At 47.1% G+C, this 16,325-nt stretch overlaps 1 protein-coding gene across 3 annotated transcripts in view; it reads left to right on the plus strand.

The window, feature by feature from the left end:
* The window catches only part of Ank1 (ankyrin 1), a 98,351-nt gene that overhangs the window by 37,387 nt on the left and 44,639 nt on the right, over nt 1–16,325 (plus strand). For all 3 annotated transcript variants that reach the window (XM_076853808.1, XM_076853809.1, XM_076853810.1), the window contains exons 10-20: nt 293–490; nt 2,081–2,179; nt 2,598–2,696; nt 3,210–3,308; nt 4,607–4,804; nt 5,549–5,647; nt 6,456–6,554; nt 10,495–10,692; nt 12,846–12,944; nt 14,865–14,963; nt 15,212–15,310. In XM_076853808.1, coding sequence (XP_076709923.1) covers nt 293–490; nt 2,081–2,179; nt 2,598–2,696; nt 3,210–3,308; nt 4,607–4,804; nt 5,549–5,647; nt 6,456–6,554; nt 10,495–10,692; nt 12,846–12,944; nt 14,865–14,963; nt 15,212–15,310 — 1,386 coding nt within the window. The remainder of the gene's footprint in view (nt 1–292; nt 491–2,080; nt 2,180–2,597; nt 2,697–3,209; nt 3,309–4,606; nt 4,805–5,548; nt 5,648–6,455; nt 6,555–10,494; nt 10,693–12,845; nt 12,945–14,864; nt 14,964–15,211; nt 15,311–16,325) is intronic.

The raw sequence follows: 16,325 nt of genomic DNA on the forward strand, positions 1-16,325 counted from the left end.
AGGTCTAAGTGAATGGCACACATCAGGAAAGCCCACAGGGGTCCAGGGTAGTCAGGGAAGGGTTTGTGGAAAAAGTGGGCCTGGGTAAAGGCTTGGAGTATTTGGGTGGAAAGGAGAATGTAGCTGGAGCCAGCAGGAGCAGGGAGGCCTGATTGAACCAAGCTCACTCAGGACTCACTTCAAAGCATCACATAGGCCAGAAAAGGGAAGTGATCTTGGTATCATTGTCCTGAATTTCCATGTTCCATTCCCAGAAAGCCTTGCAATTGTTTGTGTTGTTTTCTTTACCTAGAATGGCTTGTCCCCAATTCACATGGCGGCTCAGGGAGACCACCTCGACTGTGTCCGACTTCTATTGCAATACAATGCAGAGATAGACGACATCACCCTGGACCACCTGACCCCACTCCACGTCGCAGCCCACTGTGGCCATCACAGGGTGGCCAAGGTCCTTTTGGATAAAGGAGCCAAACCAAACTCCAGAGCCCTGGTGAGTGGGCAGCTATTGAAGAAGGTGCTGGAGGGGACAAGGACAGAGGGAGGTAGAACCAGAGCCTGACCTGGGCAGGACCAGAGCAGGTGTCTTGAGAGGATCCTAAGATTCAGGGTGTGTGCAGTGTGGGTGGCTGCCAAAGCCTGGGAGACAAGTGCACTTGGTGTGTGCTCATCCTTCACTCCTGCACTGTTAGCACAGCCCCTGCAGCGGGCTGTGGTCCAGGGTGGGTTTGTGCCCAGGAGTCCTGACTCCAGAAGCAGCGTTCATGGTGTGCACATGGGTTGAGGAACCACTTCAGCTCCAACCAAGCCCAGGCTGAAGAACAATGAAGTCTCAGAGACTGCCGGGCTTTCCCGGCAATGGCAGCAGTGGCCTGAGCTGAGTAATCTTCTTCTGCAGAGGGGCTTAACATGACACTGCTACAGGCATGAGTTTAGGCCTAAAGCAGATTCTTCCTGTGGCCATGGTTTTTCTCTCTCCTCCCTAGGTCAAGGGTTCCCAGGTTGGTCCAGGAAACTAGTGGGGCTATAACTCATTGTCTCCTTCTCCCTCCTGTCTATTCCCAGAGGAGGAGAACTGAGTGGGGCAAGGCATCTTTCAAGGGCAGCAGAGGATGGCTCATTCATTCATTTGAAAATGCTTTCATTAAGCATTGACCTCAGCCATGCACTAGGGTACTGGAGGCTTCTCAACCTTGGACTGTTGACATTTGGAGCTGATGTTTGTGGTTCTGAGCATTGTAGGATGATCAGCATCATCCCTGGCCTCAACCCATTAGGTAGCAACAGCTCTCCTCCCCTAGTTATGACAATCAAAAGTGTCTCCAGAGCCGGGCGTGGTGGTGCACTGTAATCCCAGTGGCTCAGGAGGCTGAGGCAGGAGGATCGGGAGTTCAAAGCAGCCTCAGCAAAAGCAAGGCGCTAAGCAACTCAGTGAGACCCTGTCTCTAAATAAAATACAAAAATAGGGCTGAGGATGTTGCTCAGTGGTTGAGTGCCCCTGAGTTCAATCCCCAGTACCAAAAAAAAAAAAAAAAAAGTGTCTCCGGACATGGCCACATGTAGAGAAAGAGTGAAAACCCCTCTCCTCTTCCCACCCCTTCCCCTAGTTTGAGAACCACTGCCCTAAGGGGATAAAGCACTAAAAGGATAGGCAGACAAAAATGAAAATCCCTGCCCTGTGGAACTTGCTTTCCAGTGTATCAATCACACTTAAAAACAAAAATCCATTTCTCTCATACTGATCCATGGTTTCAGGGCAGAAGGAACATGATTTGCTTCCCCCAAAGTACTCTTTATCATCAGTTTACCCTTAAGGGGACGTTACACAAGGCTCTTGTAGTTTCCAGAAATACAGTGAAATTTTTTTAAAGGTTTCTGAATAACATGTTTAGAAACATGTTTGATGCATAAACTGAGGGCCTTGTTATCTCACGATTCACACTAAGATTAATCAATTCATGTGCTTTTATTCATTGTTCTATGGGCACCCACTGGTGGGCTGGGGTGGGTGTGCAGTCCTGCATGCGCTCCTTGGCTAGTGTGTAAGCTCCTGATGTCTGTCTCCCTTTGTGTGGGGCTGCAGAATGGCTTTACCCCCTTACACATCGCCTGCAAGAAGAACCACATCCGTGTTATGGAGCTGCTGTTGAAGACAGGAGCCTCCATTGATGCGGTCACCGAGGTAGGAGAGACTCTGCGGATGGGCCCTGGTTCTGCCCTGATCTTCCTCCACTAGCCCTCTCTGGGAGTTGATTGTTCTTTGTGGCTGTGGCTGCAGGGTTGCGTGTGTGTGTGTGTGCAAGACCTGTTCAAAGGAATGAACCAGGGGTGACTGAGATGAGCGGGCTTGTGTCAAGTCTCAGGGAGCTTTCCAAGATCTGAAGCAATATTTCAAGTTATAAAAGTGGGCAGAACTTTCCCTCCAGTGATTTTGTTCCTCTGGCCATTGTCCTGAAAGTAAACCCACCTCATTTAACTCTCTCTTCTTGGAAAACCGTTCATGAAGGACCTAGCTGTAAGAACACATTAGATGCCATCTGGTTCTCTCTTCTTTGCGGGGAAGACAACCACTCAGCTCTCTCCACTCTTGTCTGTCCTAGTCTGGCCTGACACCCCTCCACGTGGCTTCCTTCATGGGGCACCTTCCCATAGTGAAGAACCTCCTGCAGCGAGGGGCATCACCCAATGTCTCCAACGTGGTAAGACCTTGGCCACAGCAAGATTCATTGCTCTGGGTGGAGGGCTCTGAGGGGAACCTTGTGTGCACTACTGAAGTCTCTGCTCTGGGCCTGGAGGTGGAATTCTCAGGGTAGCGAAGGCTTCAGATATGGGAGAGCCTTCCTGTCTATTGATGCTCTCTCAATTAGATTTGCCCCACATCTGTAAATCTACAGGATTTTATTTTGGATAATATTTTGGAACTTCTGTGTAGTCTGGAAATCATTTATATTTTTAAATATTCATTAGCTCTGGGGTTTATTTTTAAGAATACCTAGAGTGCATGTGTACCCGCGCGCGTACACACACACACACACACACACACACACACACACATACACACACCAACAGGCCAAAGAATCTTTTGCTGGGGCAACTCCACCTCTTGGATAACACCCCATCAAGCTACTCCAGGCTGGCACTTGGGAGCTCTGTGTGTGTCCTTTTGCAAACCCAGCATGTATTAACAGTTCTATAATTTTGTTATTTTACAGAAAGTTGAAACCCCACTGCACATGGCAGCCAGAGCAGGGCACACAGAAGTGGCCAAATACCTGCTCCAGAATAAAGCCAAAGTCAATGCTAAGGCCAAGGTGAGTTCCAGAGGCAGGAAGGGAAGGATCCTGGGGTGGAGGCAGCTCAAGCACAATAAGGGGAATCCATCCTCATTAGAGGCCAGGCAGCAGTATTTTTGGCTCAGTGATCACTTGTCATTCCCATTTAGGTCACATGAAAAGCTCTGATTCTGCTTTGCAGGGCTTTTGAGAAGGCCAGAGATATTTTTTGTGTTAAAGCTGTTACTCTAGAATAATGAAAGCCTGAGGAATGTGGCTGGCCAGCAGTGTTTATTGGGCCAGTGGTTAGTCGTGGTTTAAAGAGGAAAGCAGCTTTTTAAACATAATGCCATCAGTGAAAATCAGCCAAGAATCACTTGATGTAAAAGTGGAGGATTTCCAGAGCACATGGATGCACACCTGTAATCCAACAGCTCTGGAGGCTGAGGCAGGAGGATCTCAAGTTCAAGGTCAGCCTGGGCAACTTAGTGAGGCCCTGTCTCAAATAGAAACTAAAAAGGACTGGGGATGTAGCTCAGTGATAGAGCACCCCTGGATTCAATCCCCAGTACCACAAAAATACGTATATCAAATTAACTAATTAAAAAACAAAAGTGGAGAATTTCCCCTTGTTGTATGCACATTTTTGAAATGTTGGGTGAGTGACCTAGGATTGCTGCTGATTCTGCAAGTCGATGGGCAAAGATCATGCTTTCCTACCCATAGATGGTTGAAGATGCCCCTTAGCATTAGGACCTGAGATTTGTGTCTGGGCCATAACTTGGCATGAGCCCAGTGACAGAGAGACCTTGTCTGTGGAACCCTACACCATAGCCATAAACAGGAAGTTGGGCAGGGGTGGGACAAGACTACGTCCTTCCCTTTCAGCAATTTAACTCTCCGATGACCCCCGGTGTAGAGAAACTGAAAGTAAAGTTCAAACAGAAAGATGAGCATATCCACTTGGAAAGGTCTGGGGAGATGGTAATAACAAGTTTATTGAGTGTTTATTATGTACCCAACACTACATGAGGACCTTTCTGTACATTAACTGTCAATATTATCATTCTCATTTTACAGATGGGAGGGCTGAGCCTTTGGACAATTAAGTGGAAATAACAGCTTACTTGAAGAGTTATAAAGATAGAAAATAAGATAGAACATATCAGTTTCTATAACTCAAAGGCTTGACTCAAATTCCAGCTCTTTATCCGCTTCGCTGTGTCCTTGAGAAAATCATTTAACCTTTCGGGGCCTTACCTTTCTTGTTTGTAAAATGAAGTGTTGGGTTGATAATGTTAACATTTCCCAATCTTTGTTTTCCCTTTGGGGTTCAGGATGACCAGACCCCACTTCACTGTGCAGCTCGCATCGGCCACTCAAACATGGTGAAGCTCCTCTTAGAAAATAATGCCAACCCCAACCTGGCCACCACTGCCGGGCACACGCCCCTGCACACTGCGGCCCGAGAGGGCCATGTGGATACAGCCCTGGCCCTTCTGGAAAAGGAGGCATCCCAGGCCTGCATGACCAAGGTACAGCTCTTCTTTTCTTGTTCTTAAAAAGTGACAGGCACCTGTAGTCATAAATCCTAGGAAAGCTAGGGCAGGAGGATCATTTGTGCCCAGTTCAAGTTCAAGGCCAGCCTGGGCAAGAACTTGTCACAAAAAAAAAAAAAAGAAAGAAAAAGAAAAGAAAAGCCATAAAAAACAGACTGGGGCTCCAAGGGGGATTCCTGCCTGATGGCCTTTGAAGTTTTAATGACAATGTAGGCAGCTGGAAGGGTGGACACCCATAGGACTGGCCACCATCTGTGAGCCTGGTGTGTTGTTGTACTTTCCCAGAAAGGGCAGTGAGCCATTCTCTCTTTCATTCACCATTCATCCATTTATCACAGACCAATAATTTCTCAGGCACCTGCTCTAACCCATGACAGGGAGATTTTTGGAGATTCGAGAAGGAATAAGGGGCTTGGGATATAGCTCAGTTGGTAGAGTGCTGGCTTACCTAGCACTCACAGGGCCCTGGGTTTAATCCCCAGCACCACCAAAAAAAAAAGAAGAAGAAGAAGAAGGAATAAGTCCCTTTCTTCTCCCAGGGAGTGAGCATCTAATGACCACACCAGGCATGGGAGGAGTGCAGAGGTGCCTGGTGGAGGAAGCTTGGGTTCCTGAGGGATCAAAACTTGGGGTGCCGGGAAGCCTCCATTGCCGTGGGCCCTTTCTCCCAGGAGATGGCTCTGGCTTCCTGTGGTCCTGACAGCCTGTGTTTCTCCTCAGAAAGGATTTACCCCTCTCCACGTGGCGGCTAAGTACGGGAAGGTGAGGGTGGCAGAGCTGCTGCTGGAACGAGACGCACACCCCAACGCTGCCGGGAAGGTGAGTTTGTCCGTCTCCTTCTGGGGTCAGAGGAAACAAAACAGGACAAACGTCACTACTTCTGGATTCCATCTCTCACCTGTTTTGCCCACCCTTTGGGCAGCCATCTAGGGAGAATGGCCTTTGAAAAGAGTGATCTTTCCGTGAAAGGCCTAGTGGTGTTAGAAGGTTAGAAGGCCTTCTCTGAGCAAGTGTGATTTCACTGTTCTGCATCCCCTGCTGCCCCCACAGGGATAGTACTTGGCCCTGGGTCCTGCTGGGTATGTCCCCTAGTGACTCCGAGTCAAGATTGGCTGGGAACACGTTTATTTATTTTTTTAACAGTAACTTTATTTTCTTAATTAATTAATTTTGTGGTGGGGTACTAGGAATAGAACTCAGAGGCATTTACCACTGAGCCACATCCCCAGCCCTATTTTGCATTTTACTTAGAGACAGGGTCTCACTGAATTGCTTAGCACCTCACCATTGCTGAGGCTGGCTTGGAACTTGGGATCCTCCTGCCTCAGCCTCCTGAGCCACTGGGATTATAGGTGTGTGCCACTGCACCCAGATATTTTTAAAATTTATTTTGCAGTGCTGGGGATCAAACCCAGGGCCTCATGCACGCTGGACAGATCCTCCACCACTGAGCTACACCCACAGCCCATCCTTCAATAAAATTTTAACCAGATTATTACAGACTTTATAAATTTTTAAGCAGATTTTACCTGTTTAAAATAAGTGCTGTGAATCTCATAAAGGGCTCCCAAGTGGAAAACCCACTGGAGTGAAGCTGTTCTCATTTCTCTGTTTTGTCCCTTTGCAGAATGGCTTGACTCCCCTACATGTGGCCGTTCATCACAATAACCTGGAGATCGTCAAGCTACTGCTGCCCCGGGGTGGCTCCCCACACAGTCCCGCCTGGGTAAGATGCCTCCCTGGGCAGACCAGGAGTGCCCAGCCGTGGACGCCGAGTCTACAGCCCACAGAGGGTTGTTTTGAAAGCAGTCCAAGGGGTCTGGTGTTTTGCTTTTATTTTTTACCTCAGACACCTCACCCCGCTTTCACATATGTTACCTGCAATATAATTGCCACTATTTGGAGACCAGGAATGAGGTGGGAAGCAGCAACACTCCTCCGCAACAGGCTCCCTGGCAGAGATGGAATTTGCTTTACACACCAAATGTATGCCCCAAGCAGCCGCCTGCCAGCTGAATTTTGTAAACTGGCTATCAAAGATCAGCTTGGATAAGGATCTCTGGGGAGCCATAAGCCTTGTTCTCAGAGATCCCTACTCAGTGGGACTGTGGGATGGCCCAGGAATCCAATTTCCCACCTGCCCTCCAGGTGCTCTGATGCTGGGGCAAGATGCTGACACTTGGAGAAACATCCAAGACTGCTGGGGGCACTTTCTGGAACCTTGAAGGAAGAAGCCTTTTCTGAGTGAATGATCACCCCAAAATTTATTTCTCTCATGAGTTCAGACATTTAGATTGTGGCTTTCTTTGAAGTATGATATATATGATGTGGAATATATATATAATATTAGACATTAGACGTACATTCAGCAAGCCAGCCTCTGAAATTAGCTGTTACTGCTGTTGGGAACAGTCCTGTCCTTGACCCTCAGGGAAGCAGAGTCAAAGGAACATTGTAGGGCTAGCATGGGGGAGGGGGTAACACAAGGACAAAGCCACAGCAAGGAAGGAGCATTTTGCGGTGATGCCCCCACTCTGTGGAAAGGTGAGGACTCTGTGGGTTTGTGTCTGTGAGGGCCAGGACTCTGAGGGCTGGTGGCAGGGAAAGGAGAGGGACAGGACTAGGCATACAAGAGACACATGCAGTCTCTGGGCCCAGAAGTTCGTAATCTGACAGGGCTGCCCAAAGCATGAGAAACACCATCAGATGACAATTTATGGCAGAACTGTCATGTGGAGGGAGTGTCAGAGCTGCCTGGGAGGGAGCCACAGGATGGTCCCTGTGTGATTCCAGCTGACACCTGCAGACTTTGGAGCCGCAGTGGCCCAGGCAGGAGAAAAAATCAGTGCAAGGCTTCAGTTGTTTTCCCCTGCTCAGCACGGATGCTTATCTCAACCTTACAGCATCCCTTTCCTGCAGACACAGCATCTCCCAGATGCCCCTGTCTCCTCAGGCTTCTGTCCCTGCTATTGTCATAGTGAACCTCACGTTACTGTGCAGAGGGAGCTCGCGGCCCTGCTGAGATGTCGACTTACTCCTGCTTCTAAAAATAAAAAGCTGGACTCCCCTCCTCCTCCTCCTCCTCCTCACTCTCCTACTTATATAAAAGGAACTGGAGCCAGGTTCATGATATTTAAAGAGAGCTAAATGCAAGTGCAAACGCTGTACAGATGGGTTTTGTTTCCATGGCAAAAAATAGTTTCCAAAGTAGTCTGGCAATTTTGTAGAATTTCACATGCAAATCCCTCTGCACCCAAACCAAACTCTCCCCTTCCTAATTTGATGCTAATGTTGCAACATTCAGGCAGAGCCCTCTCACGCATTCAGTCCTCCAGATGAGCTCATTTCCTTAGGAAAGAAGAGTCTTTGCCTGGCACACATCCCTCCCTAACTGCTCCCTGACTCGCTAGCCCAATTGCCTCTTGTCCTTGTCACCTGTAGAAGGTCATCATTACCTGGCTTGTCATCATTAGTCCTGGTTTGGAGGAAGTTCCAGTGGAATAGCCCATGTTCAGAAATCGTCAGTGGCTCTTGTATCATCTCTGTTTTAACCCAAGGTGACCTAGCAGCCTTAGACATCTCCAGAGCAAGCTCTCCTTTGGCCAGGAGAGGGCGCTGTTGCCAACACCGACACCCACAGTTGCCTAAGTGGTCTGGAACTCCTGGTGATGTGTCCCTGAACGTACTTCAAATTGTGTCAGTGACTTTCCTTTGTACTTTAAAAGAAGTCCTAATAATCCTTACTTTCTTATAGCAAATGCCTTCTCTGGGCCAGCACTGGCAGAGGGTGCATCTCATCTGATGGTGTCTGCCCTGCTGGGGAGGAAACATTCTACAGTGGTCTCAGAGAAGATAATCTGTATTTGGAAATGGCTCCATGTCTCAGGATTGACCACTGAGCCACATTTCTTTTTTGCTCTCTTTTGATACAGAACAAAAAAAAAAAAAACATTCTGCTTAATTAATTTTATTACAATCAAAATGCTGATCTTGTTTTATGAACACAACCCCCAAAGAACAATGTCATGTTTTCTCATAATGGAATCCAATTAAAAAGGAGAAATACTAGAAAGAATTATCTTACATAATTTTGCCAAGAGAATGATTTTTAATTCAATTTAATTTGGGAAGTAAATTACAAATTTTTAATTTCCCCAATGAAAGCCACTTTACAGACCAACCTAGCTATCCTATTCCATGTCCCCAGTACTATATAACTGGGATTTTACTCTGTTGGTCAGCCCCTTCTATTCCCTTCCTTTTCCTCACCAGTGATCCTGAAAGAGTGAAAAATGTTGGTTGCCACAAGAAAACAGTGGCTGGCAGAGGGGAATGCAGTCCTCAAGAACAGCTAGGGGAGGCTGGCCAAGGTGGGAAGAAGTTCCTTGAAACAATAGCAGGTACCCACCTGCCCTGGGGAAAGAAGTCCTTGGGCCTGGCATCCCTCTTTGCCATGAGTGCTTGAGGGTCTTGCTACTCAAGTGTGATCCCTGGAACGGCAACATCATCTGGGAGCATTATTACCATCCTACACCTTCTTAATTACAATCTACATTTGAACAAGGTCTCAAGAGATGCATATCTGAGTTCAAGTCTGTCATTTTATTATTTGTCTAGATAAAGCTCTCACCCCTCAGGGGGTTGGCTTCTTTATCCACAATATAGGATAGCAATAAAAATACCTGCATTTAGTACCTTGCATGGTGTGGGTGAAGCTCAAAAGAGATAATGGAGGTAAAAGTGGTTTCTAAAAACGATGCCCAGGAGCCGATCTATAGACTGTCAACTATCCGCAGTTGGATAAGAGGTGTGTTCCAGATGTAAACCCATGCACTGCTTCCTTCATGGAGAAAGTTTCGTTTAAAAAAAAAAATAGCAGAATGAATAGAAGACAATGGCATAATTGACTTACTCACCCAAACTCCTTTGTCTCGCCTTGTACTTACAATGCCTTATGAATCAATGCATCACAAACCCACATTAGTTTTATTTCCTTTTGTATCTTTATTTTGGAAAGATTCTTTCTGTACATTATCATATTTGATCTACCCAACAACTTTGAGAAATGAAAAAGGTAGTTGCTCTAACCCTCTTTTAATGGCTTAAAAGAAATACAAAAGGAAGTCCAGAAGGTAGAATACTTGCTCGGGTCACGAACGAAGACTGGCGCCCATTGCCTGGTGCGTGTCCCATTCCATCACCTGCCTGATGCCAGCAGGCCCAAAAGGCAGCACTTGCCCCAACTGTGCAGGGACAGGAGAAAGGCTGCTGTTTCTTTCTTTTATGAAATGTTGGGGTTTGGGGTTATTCTTGTTTTCTTGCCCACCTAGCCTTCTAGTTGTTCTGTAGCCCACCTAATTGAATCCCAGCTTTGTTCCTTGACAGAGCTTTTCCTGCCCAGCAGTTTATCTATCTGAGCAGAATAACACAAAATAGATGGTGAAAAAAAGGGACAGACGTTTCCTGGCTATGGGAGCCTGGAGAGCCATCTCCAAATCAAATGGCTTTTTGTTTGTTTGTTTACTTCAATTGCTCTCCTGGGTGACACCAGCCCTGCTCAGTGGTTGTTCAGCAGGCCTAGAGCCATGCCCAGCCTTCCCTCAGGCACTCATATTGCCAGCTCAGCCTTCCTGTCACCAAACTCTGGGTGGCTTCCTCTCTTTCAGAATGGCTACACCCCTTTGCACATCGCTGCCAAGCAGAACCAGATGGAGGTGGCCCGCAGTCTGTTGCAGTATGGGGGGTCCGCGAATGCAGAGTCGGTGCAAGGTGTGACTCCCCTTCACCTGGCTGCCCAAGAAGGTCACGCAGAGATGGTGGCTCTGCTCTTCTCGAAACAAGCCAATGGCAACCTGGGGAACAAGGTAGGTGTGGCCCCCTTGGATTTGCCCTGTAGTCCTGATAGTATGTGTTGGTGTCAGCTCATCAGATATAAATCTACATGTGGAGCACCAAGCACGGGCTCAGCTTCTGAGTCAGGTGGTGTGTGTGTGTGTGTGTGTGTGTGTGTGTGTGTGTGTGTGTGTGTGAGGTCCCTACAACAAACAGCCCTGTGTAAATTTTGTCTCGGTTTGTGAATGAATCAATAGAGTCAGAAAGATTGCTTGTTCTCAAGGTTGCAGGTCACTGAACAAAAGCTTTGCCTTTTCTCCTACCATGCTGTCTTTCTCAACAGATTTACGATGTGCAAGAAGTTCAAAGTGAAAATCCAGAGTATACTTTCCTGAATATAGGCCAGTGTGTAACTTCAAGAGTATATTCAGTAATTTGGTACTAAATATCCACTTTCTGTGGAGGAAGATTTTTTTTTAAATACTGATCTATACATTAGACTAGCCATTCTTAATTTACGAGTATAGGTGTATGAGCATGATATCTACTAAAATTGTATACAACACTTGGGGTTTATGGGCACATGAATGCCTTTCTGGCTGAGGTGTTCCTAGATTCCCTCAGCTTCTCAAAGGAATTCATGACCCAAAAGAGACTAAAGAATCAGTTCTTTTTTAAATAACTGATTTATTGAAATATAATTCATATAAAATTTATCCTGTCACCTATACAATTCAGTGGATTTTAGTACATTTAAAGAATTGGAAAACTATCATTACCTAACTTAGGACATTTTCATGACCCGAAAAGGAAATTCCATCTCTGTTAGCAACCATTTCTGATTCCCCACAAAACCCCCCGTCACTGACCACCACCTACCTGACTCTGAATTTTCCTATTCTGGAAATTGCATTTAAATGGAATCAAACAATATGAAGAGCCAGTTCTTTAGATGATAAATTAACAGTTTCAGAAAGGCAAGCATTTTAAGGATGATTTCAGATTTCCTAAACCTCTGATCCGATGGTTCTTTTCATATAGGTTTGGATAGGTGACCTCCAACAAGGGAACCATTGTAGTCATGGCATTCTGGGTGTCTTCCTTGTCCCATGTAAAGTGAGCTACATAAGAAGACAATAATGGTGGCAGTGTGTTTTTGTTCAGGAGACACTCTCACCCCTGCCACCCTCCCAAGGCAGATTCCTGGTGTTACCCCGAGAACTGAGCCAGTCACCCGCCTGAGGGGCTAGCAGTTGACACAGTGACATTGGCACAGGCACCTGCAGCCAAGGAGGGCCACTGTTCATTGGCTTCTGGTCAGCACTGGGGAGTGCAGAAGGCAGAGGAGGACAGGTGGAGTCACTAATGGGGCCACTGCCTGTGACTTCAGAGGAATCAGCTGTTGGTCCCACTGTTAGCAGAGTGTATTGAGGTATGGTGCAAGGAGGAGAAGACTTCTGACATTTTTGTTCAACAAGAGCTCTGATTCATTACTACCCTCCTGAGAAAGTTGGGATAAAAAGTCCATGAACGTGGTCTTTTCACTCCCAGCTCTTTACAGATCCTCCCTGCTCTTTACGGTGCTGCACTGGCTGTGATCCCATAATAGTACGCTATATTTAAAGAGCACATTGTGCTTTTCAAAGTGATTTTACATGAACTGTGCTTTCTCAAATGCTCCTTTCATTCCCTCTAGATAGGTCAGTGATAGAATCCCTATTTTCTAAATTAGGAAACCAAGGCTCTGAACATTTACCATGGAAATAGAAAGTGTTGCCATTGGAAGGTACTCTAAAGTTCATTTATGACCTGTGAGCCAAATCCAGCCCACCACTTGTTGTAAATAAAGCTTTATTGGAACACAGCCATGCCCATTCATTTCTGTGTTGGTCTAGAGCCACTTTGTTACCATAAGGGACAAAGTTGGGTACTTGCTACAAAGACACAGATTTAAAATATTGACAGTCTTACCCTGAACAGAAAAAATTGACACTTCCCAATTTCATTTAACCATCTCATTTTTTAAGGTAGGGATATTGAGGCTCAGAACAGGAAGAGTTTTGCTAAACAGGTGGTCAAATAGCAGGCTATGGCTGCAAACCAGGCTTCCAGACCTCAGTGCTCTGTCACAGCAGCCTGGAATTGTTTCCTGCCTCAAAGCTGATGAATATCTTTCTTTTTCCAGAGTGGACTCACTCCTCTCCATCTCGTAGCACAAGAAGGTCACGTTCCAGTGGCAGATGTGCTCATCAAACACGGTGTCACCGTGGATTCCACTACCCGGGTAAGGCAGGCAGCCCTGAGCTAGCTTCTGTCCTCATGGCTCCCCCTGCGGAGCCTGTGTGCTCTGACCCAGGCCCAGGGTGCCTCCCCCATGCCTCAGAATCATCTCTTCCCCTGGGGGACAGAATCCTAAGCATCTGGTGGAACTTTCTTCCCTGCCACTTTCTGGCAGGGAAGTAGAATTCAAGGCAGTAGAATTCAAGGACACCATCCTAATGATCTCACATTCCCCTTGGGAATTTTAAAAAGTTTGTTGGAGCTTTGAGCTTCTGCAGCAAGAATTGCAAGGAATGTTGAATTGTGATCTGCCTCGTGTGAGTTGCAGAGGAAGGTCAAAGAGGCGGGGGGCTTCCTTGGAGTCACTCAAAAATGCAGCCCCTTCTATTCCAGCTGTTAGTTGAATTCAGCTCAACTCGCTTTGAACCTCTTTTGTGTGTAAGGAGCTCAGTGAGATGGTGTGAGCGAGGCACATGCGGTTTGGAAGCTGGGCTGCAGGCATTTGTGGTTTAGTGTGGAGATGATTGCAAGAGACAGGAAGGAACTGGAAATATGATATTGGTGGGAGGGAATAGCCGGGAGCCCTCGGGCCCAGGGTGCTTCCAGCTGGTGGGAAGGAGGAGGCTTCCTGGAAGAAGTGCATTTTGCTCCTTTCATCACAAGGCAGTTGTATTAAAAGGAAGGGACAGAGTGACGCCACCACCAGCCCCACCCCTTCCAGAGATCTCCTGGAGCACTAGGCAACATGAGGTCATCCTGAGAAAAAACTGGAACCGCCTCTTTGTCCCCACCTGCCTGCATCAACAAGAATCTGTTTTTAAAAAGCCAAGAATGTTCTGGATCTTTGGGGCTTCTCTTGTGTGCCCAGTTTAGTCTTCTAGGTTCCTTCCCTGAGACCCCTATTCTTTGGGTTAGAACTGCCTCAGGGGTCCCAAGCCAGGCCGCTACATGAGGGTCTTGCCCACAGCATCTGTATTAAGATGATCTCTGCAGTCTGGCTCTGGCTCCCTGGGTACATTTGGGAACAGAGAGTTCAGAGGTCCTTGGCTCAGAGGCGGCACCAAAATATTCAATGGGGGCTGGGGATGGAGCTCTATGGTAGAGCATGTGCTTGGCAGGCATGAGAACCTAGGTTCAATTCTCAGCCCTAAAAACAAACAAAAAAATATTCATCAGGACAGATTCCTTGAAAATAAGCTCCTTCTTAGACCAAACTCCCACTATTTCAAGAAATGAGCACTTCCTATAAATTCCATTACACTAAACTCAGTGACTCCAAGCAGCCTTTGGGGATCTTACAATGGGAGTTCACCTTTCTGATGAAATAAGTCTGCTCTCACTGGGGTCAGCCAGGACTCCATGTGTCCATTTGTCCTGCTCTTCACACTCTTCTCAGCAGAGGACCCCATTGCTGTTCCTGTCTTCTTAAAATGACTCCTCTTAGACTCTGGAGCACAGCTCTCTGAATTGTGCCTCCAGCCTCCCTTCCGACTTTCCCTCTGGGTGTTGCCGCAGTCCTTAGGCCCCTCTCTGTTCTCCTTCCACCTCATCTTAGATGCACTCATTCATCTCCAAAGCTATCAGCTCTCCCATAGGCTGAGGATGACTCCTAGCCCAGCCTTCACGGCAGGGTTCAGTGTCCACCCTCCTGTCTCCTACTTGACATCTCTGCCTGGCTCACCTCCAAACATCTCAGACTTCACTTGTCTGACAATGAACCCTGCTCCTTCCCAGGCCAGTGGTATCTGGCTGGCAATAGCAGGACACCGTGTAGCAGCTGTTAGCCTCCCAAAGGGTTCCCCATCCATTATCTCTTTAAATCACCTGCTTTTTAAAAGGATTTGATTAAATGCACAGTTCATGGTGGCTTAAGGTCTGCCCAGAAGCCCTGAAGGTCACCTGTGCTCAACTTCTTGCATTTCAGATGGGTTACACTCCACTGCACGTGGCCAGTCATTATGGAAATATCAAGCTGGTGAAGTTTCTGCTACAACACCAGGCAGATGTCAATGCCAAGACCAAGGTACAGGGTGCCTTAGGCCCCACTCCTAAAAGGGCACTTCTTAAGTGCCCAATTAGAACGGAGCCAGACCTACTCTGAGCACACTTGGGGTTCTGCCAGTTTTGGACTTGGATCCTGAAGGAGGCAATGGGGAAAAATCTTTTTTCTTTTTTTGTCACAAGTAGAAGGTGAATGGATTCCGTGGTATGTGGGTGGTTCTTTCTCTACTTGCTAGCTGATCCTGCCAAAATGTCTACCTCACTTTATAGCTAGGATACAGCCCCTTGCACCAGGCGGCCCAACAAGGACATACTGACATTGTGACTTTGCTACTGAAAAATGGCGCTTCCCCAAACGAGGTCAGCTCGGTGAGTACCCACCCCGGCCTGATTTCAGAAAACTGTTCTTCCCTGGGCAGCAGCCCTGGGAGACATCCCAGAGCCATAGAGGTTGGTGTGCACATCTGGGACCCAGACAGAGCTGCAGCACTTTGGGTATCCCAGGGGATAAGGTATTATGATCAGTTTCTCTTCTGGTGATTGAACTTCATCCTTGTAAATAACAGTTACTTCCCCCTTTTATATTTGATTAAACATTTTTGTGGATGCCTCTTCCGAAGTATGTGAGGCTATATTCGGTGTGGTACGAGTGAATCAAATTAAAGGTCTTGTGGAGTGTCTGATCTTTCAGGGTCTTGGGTTATCCTTAGCAACTTCAGTGATCAGGGCTCAGTATGAACTTATCATCTGACACTGTGAGGTTTTATTAGATTCCCTCCATGGCTTCTCCCAACTCTGAAAGCATGTGGACCTTTGACTACAGATGTGGGTCCTGAAATTGTAACTGGAGATGGGGCCAAATCTGGATGGATCCTGGGCCATGTCCTGAAACTAGAAAACGTAGAAGAAAAATAGTCTCGATTGATTTTCACTTAGCTCTTTCTCTTAAAATCAAAGTAGAAAATATGGTCCCTATCCTATTTCTGGTGACCTGTAATTTCTGATTGGCCTGCCTGGTTCACTGAAGTACCTGGATTGTTTTCATTGTTTCGATGCTGTTATTGACACCCAGAGAACAGACTTTGGAGCAGTGAGTGTTACTCTGTACCCTCCTGATTCAGAATCACACATGGTGACTTCTGACACCCTTCCCCCTAGAGGGTTCCCTCCTGGCAGTCTTGCCTTGCTGTCATTTCAAGCCCCCACACAGTACTACAACGTGAGGTGTCAGCGCCCTCCTCTCTCCCTGCCCTAGTCTGAGTAGGCATCCCGGCTCTCCCACTGGTGCAGCCATCTTGCTTTGGGCTCCAAGGCAGAGTCTGCCACTCAAGCTCTTCTGAATAGTCAGAGGTGAACTTGGACTCTGTACAGGTGGCAGAGTGTC

This window comes from Callospermophilus lateralis, chromosome 4 (assembly GCF_048772815.1).
Source record: "Callospermophilus lateralis isolate mCalLat2 chromosome 4, mCalLat2.hap1, whole genome shotgun sequence".
Taxonomy (NCBI): Eukaryota; Metazoa; Chordata; class Mammalia; order Rodentia; family Sciuridae; genus Callospermophilus; species Callospermophilus lateralis.